The sequence below is a fragment of the Barbus barbus genome (genome assembly GCF_936440315.1).
Source record: "Barbus barbus genome assembly, chromosome: 18".
NCBI classification, from domain to species: domain Eukaryota; kingdom Metazoa; phylum Chordata; class Actinopteri; order Cypriniformes; family Cyprinidae; genus Barbus; species Barbus barbus.
Window position 1 is genome coordinate 22670715 of NC_136746.1, and position 6000 is coordinate 22676714.

General features: G+C 39.2%; 1 protein-coding gene across 5 annotated transcripts in view; it reads right to left on the reverse strand.

Annotated features, from left to right (window-relative positions):
• LOC306884679 (alpha-actinin-1) overlaps positions 1 to 4637 on the reverse strand; it is a 29392-nt gene extending 24755 nt beyond the window's left edge. For 3 of the 5 annotated variants that reach the window (XM_079440778.1, XM_079440775.1, XM_079440777.1), the window contains exon 1: positions 4233 to 4618. In XM_079440778.1, coding sequence (XP_079296904.1) covers positions 4233 to 4358 — 126 coding nt within the window. In that variant the 5' untranslated portion in view covers positions 4359 to 4618. Of the gene's footprint in view, positions 1 to 4232 lie in introns of all 5 variants that reach the window. The other 2 variants (XM_079440774.1, XM_079440776.1) reach the window with 2 other exon arrangements.
• Positions 4638 to 6000: the final 1363 nt, after the last annotated feature.

Consider the following 6000-nt stretch of genomic DNA (forward strand, 5'->3'; position numbering starts at 1 on the left):
TGTTATATGCAGGCCTACATGGCATCTGTCCCCGCAGAACTCTATGTAATTGAAACAGATGCCATTCACAATGTTTTACACACACCCTGCCACTTGCGAGCTGGTTTATTAGACATTTTGGCTAATTGGATTATGCTTTCAGCTACCATTAAGAATATAGTACTCATACTATCTTTCACTGAACACTGCAGATTTTCCCTAAAAATCAGCAAAGAAACATGGTGAAAAGTTATTGATGTAGAGATGGAATGTGTATATCAGTATCTTCTTTACAGAGAATTTTAGATTCTTGTTAGATCTGAGATCTGCGACAGATTTCAGGAAACTCAACTCACCTCAGACCATCTTAAAAACAGCCATTGTATCCCACTGCGATACTCAGCTTACCCCTCTAATAGAGGTAGAGAGAAAGAGAAAAAGTGAGAGAGATAGAGAAAAACAGAGGATTGATTGCGACAAGCAGACCTAGTTTAACTCTTTACTACCCTGAAGACGAACACCAAGAAAATGCACAATGCAGAATGTCAGATAGATACAGATCTCAGAACCCAATGATATGTAACTGATTCAGATTCACTAGAGCTGAACTGTTTCCTGTTTTTGAAGATCTACATTTTTTCTTATCAGAGCATCAAGATCTGTAAACAGAACCATTTAAAACCTGCTCAAGGCAGACTGAACTACTGCAGTATGGAAACACTTAACCCACTAAAACTGTCTGCACACTGCAGGACAAATTTCAGAATTTTTACATTTTTTAAAGGAAATTCACTACGATGATGTTAGGATACAGTTGGTAGAGAGATGGTCCCTGGATACTTAACACGTAATTTAGAAATTCAAAGTACTTCAGTTCAAATGTTCAAGTACCATTTGAACGTATGAAAATGATAATACAAATAGGTTTATAAAATAATCTCAAGCAAACCCTTATTAAAATGCACACTGTCTGTTCTGGTTCACTTGAGACTACTTTAACCTATTTTTATTAATATTTTCATACGTTCAAATGGTAGTGGCAAATACCTGCGGTAAAACTTCTGTCGAACATTGTCACAAATTTGAATGCAACATCAGATTTTCACATTCAAATGAGCTTTGCTGAAAACTAAAACTGCCATCTGCTTGTTTGAATGAAACAACATTGACTTAAACCCCGTTCACACCAAGAATAATAACTATAAAGATGACGATATTAGCGTCCGTACCAGGGGACGATATAGTCAGTTGCTCACGCGATTTTCAGAACTATATCTTTATCGTAATCTTTATAGTTATCGTCCTTGGTGTGAATGGGCCTTAAACCAATGCCACAACTTTTGGGATTGTGAGGGTTTTAATCCTTTTTTTTGCAATTTTGTCTGTTTAGTGCCACTAGTAATGCAGATTTTTTTTTCTATACGAATGAGTGAGAACAGAAGCTGAACACATATAATAACACATATAATACAGTTCAAAAGTTTAGTGTCAAGATTTATTTTTATTTTTTTAAAGAAATCTCTTATGCTTATCAAGGCTGCTTTTTATATATGTAAACATTTATATTTTAAAATATCATTACAATTTCAAATATTTATTAGAAAGAGTGTAGCATTTATTTCAGGACTCTTTGAGGAATAGAACGTCTAAAAGTGTACAAGTCTTTACTGTCACTTTTGACCAATTTAATGAGTCCTTGCTGATAAAAGTATTCATTAAAAAAACCTCATACCTTTTGAAAGGTAGTGTAAATTAAAACAGAACATTCACTGAAACCTAACAGATCTCGCTATTGAACTGTGGGAACTGAAGTCCCCGTAACCCTTCGCTGATTGGCTGAGAAAGCATCAGGAATGGACACGTATACAAAAAAACAATGAAAATCTGACCTCACAGATGGGGACAGACAAAAAGGAGAGAGAGAGTTCATAAGGTCTCACTGCTGTTATAAGCTTAATCACCTTTCTTTTTTTTTCTCAAATTGCAGACAAATTCTCACGGACCTACACAGATGTTATTAGACTGAAAAAATGTGTGTTTCTCATTCTATTGGTCCAGTCTGAACTTGCTGAAATACTTTCATGCATAAACATAAACTGCAGCTAATCAGATGGTTTCTCACACACATTCACTTTGCCAGCTCAAATTTACTCCAGATTTGAATTAGTCCATATGTCTTTTATGAGATGGGGGTCAGGGCTGCACTCTGTACCTGCAGTGTGTGTGTGTGTGTTTGCAGAACAGACTTCACTTCTCTTCTGACCTTTCAGCCCTGTCAGAATGCAGAACAATAACCAATTTGTCTGACACACACACACATCATTAAAGTCACAGAGGGTGTTTAATAGGCAGTATGGTGCAAACATGTGTGTGTGTTTGTTGTTAATGAACAGTGTCGGAAATGATGCTTCATCACAATGTAGAGCCTATATACCGAGACAGGGGAAAAAAACACCTCAGGGCCTTTTCTAGTTGTGTGTCTCTCATTTCCATTTGACCCAACACACACACATATGCATATAGCATGACATACATAACGGTCAATGTGTCTTAAATTTAAAATATGATGATCCTGCACTGGGCTAATAGTCCAAAACTTCTCAAGTGGTTTAATCTCCTCTCTTAACACTCAGTTAGGTAAGACTGAACATGTCTGGTCTGGTGGTTTTGTCACGGGTTTATGATCGTAGGAGCTGAAGTGCAGGATTCTGCTCGCATACCTGAGCATGAGTCTTTCCCGCCGGTAGCTGATGACATCATTCAGGAGTCTACAAGCTTTCGAGGGGAAAAAAAAAGAAACGCAGGAAAGTTTTCCAGCAGCCGCGTACGGGGTCTGTTATTACCATTTTTGGGCAGACTCGCTCCCTGACAAGCCCAGCCCAAACCGCAGCAGATTCCAGCACTCGTTCTTTTTTCCTCCCCGTTTTCCAAGGGGGAGGAAAAGCGTGTGGGAGCGACAAATGTTTCACTCATATTTCAAATAGTTTTTAGACTTCTGTGCAAAAAATCACATCCGAGAGATTTTTATAAACACCCCTCTCCCTAAACTAACGGTTAATGCGTTAACGGAGCTGGCATGGGCCTAGATTTGACAACAGAGAACCGGTTCTTAATCAGGACCGTTAAACACCGGAACCGAGCGATTTTTATGCCGTTTGTTTCTGGTAACGGAGCATTGCACTGCTGATGAGCACTGAACATCGTACTAAAATACTCTGACAATGTTTTCTAGCAACTACTGTAACTGTTCACCGCAACTGATGGTATGGTCCAATTCCCGAGCGAACGACTCTTATGAACCGGTTCCTTTGAAGTGAATCAGCGAAGTACGTTTCTCAAGCAAACAACTCCTATGAACAAATCATTTTGATGAGTCAAAAATAATTCTGAATCAATATAAGAGGTGCTTAAATTAATCCGAATCACTTTCTGAACCACAAATTATTACTTGCGAATGCGAAGTGAATCTAAACTTAGTTTAGACTAGACTTAGTCCATGTAGTTACTGACTAACGTTAGTTATTCATATGACAGCGTGTAGTTAAAATACATATTTACAAAAGCTTAAACATAACATTTTATTACAGTTATTTGTTATATCTGTTATATTGTAATAATTTGGTACACATCATGAGGACTGCAAATACAATACTAATTGCATTTTCTTTCAGAAGACACTTCCTCAAAAGTACTAAAGAATCGTTAGGGAAATGGAATCGATAGAGGAATCGGAACCGGGATGATTCTCAAGGCTACACGGGTCACGCGTTAAAGAGTGCCGTGACTCTAAATAAAGTGAGTTCGTGCTTTCTGCGAGCGCAGCGGATCATATGAGCAAAGGCTGCTGTCGCTGGCGGTGAGGAGAATAGGTGGGCGCACGGTGTCCGGTGATCAGGGTCCCGGATCGTTTGACTGGGGGCGGGCCGTCACAGCGCTCAAATGAATGGACAGACTGAATGCGCAATCCCTCAACAGATTATTCCTTAAATTTCTTATAATGAAGGCTGGTGCTATAGGAATATGTAGAATTTATAAGCTTTTGTTTTTCTGTACTCGCATGTTTTAAGGGAAACAAATATTATATAGACAATATAAACAAATTAATGCATGCGTCGCAGAGCAAAGCCAATTTCACAGGCAGCCCATAACTGAATAACCGTAAGGTCCATATTGCAATATGTTTTTTTCTTCTGCTTTGCAAGTTCCCTTTGCACCTTAAACCGGTGTGGAGAGATTATAACGCGTAACGTTACCTTTCGCTGTTGTTTCTCCCAGGCGGGGTCAAGCAGCAGATCCCGGTCCCAGTCATCTTCTGGCCGCATATAGTCGATCTCCCCTCCATCATAGTGATCATCATGATGTTGTTGATGGTGATCCATTCTGAACTGCTGTTCCTCTCTCTCTCTCTCTCTCTCTCTCTCTCCCACAGAGCGCTGCAGTAAACACTCCCGTGCGCACTTAAAACGATGGGCACTAAACTAACGTCGCTGCCTCGTTTTCCCCTGCCCCGTTCACTCTCCCCAAAGTCCGTGTCTCCTTGTCTATCTCGTTCTGTCCGTTTTTTTCACGGCCGCTATCCAGAGTGGCCAGTAGGCAGAAGCGCCAGCACGAGCATCGGCAGCAAAAACTTCACAGTAACGGAAAAAAATAAAAAGAAGTACGACGCAGGGCGCCTGATTGGCTGGTGCGCAAACCCTTAAAACCCGCCCACTAGATAAAGCTCGGTGGTGATTGGCTAATATCGCTGTCCTTTAATAGATTTGGTGTAGGTTGTCTGCATGGACGTAGGTATTAGAAAAGCTTTCAGGGATATTTGTGCCACTTCAATTAATTGCAGGATGAATTTATGTGTGTATTAATTTATTTAATGATTTTTAAATAATTGTATTTAAATTCTTGGTCTTATAAAATAATCCTTTAATGTTTTCTCACTGCCCTCCAGGTGACCACACCCTAAGTTGTTTTATCTCACCGTGTCTCAGGTAACAGCGCTCATGTTCTTCTCTTAGGGTGGAGGAAAGTTGTGGGGAATACAACATTCAAAGAAATCTCCCATTAGAAAATCAATATTAAGGTGGTTTCTGCTGGTCCAACTGGTCTTTAACTAATCCGGTTGATCATCTTGGGCTAGCAACAGATTATATACCAGCTTGCCGTACGAGTTTGTGGTGGTCAAGCTGGTTTTTGGAACATGGTAGATTGATCACCAAATAATGACCTGCTTGCACCAGCTATTCCAAAACACAGCTACCATCCTAAACTGGAGTTTGCCAACAGGGTAAAGCATATGAAACTTCCACATCATTATAAATTATGTGAATAGATAAAAGACTGAAAGTGGAAGCTGCCGCTGCTTCAGATCAAGGCCATATGTGGTCAGACCTCTTCCATAAAGAAGTCTGCCTGCACTGGCAGGGGATATCCCTCAAATTCATCACCTCTAACCAGGGGAAGAAAGGCTGTGAAGTTTAAGATTATGAGATTTCCTTTATTGAATCCTTATGGTTATTTCTGGAACAGGATTGAAGTGATTAGTTCTGTTTATTCAGGGCATGTTTGAACAGCCATTGCGTGCTCTGACGCAAACAGATGTTCGTCTTGTGAGTATTTAATGCTCTGCATCAGCTGAACTAGGGTCAGCAGTTCATTTCTGTGATGTACAGCCCAGATCATCTTACTGTATTGCCTTTTTTCCTTTCATAAATCTACAAAGCACTTTCACTGAAGTCACTTCTCAGTTATATTGCATACATTAAAACATATGCATATGGACACTTCACATGATCATTCTGCAATAGAAATTAATTCAGGTTACTGCAATTTACATCTTGAACTCCTAACTGTTTTGTCTCTCATCCTGCTGCTATTTTTGCACTAAATTTTACATGTATATCAACTAAATTTATATATATATATATATATAGTTTGTTATTGTTATTCTATTTTTTTATGTATTATACATTGTTATATGTTCAGCCATCCGTCTGTCTATACTACAAATATGTTATCCTATCAGGTTTA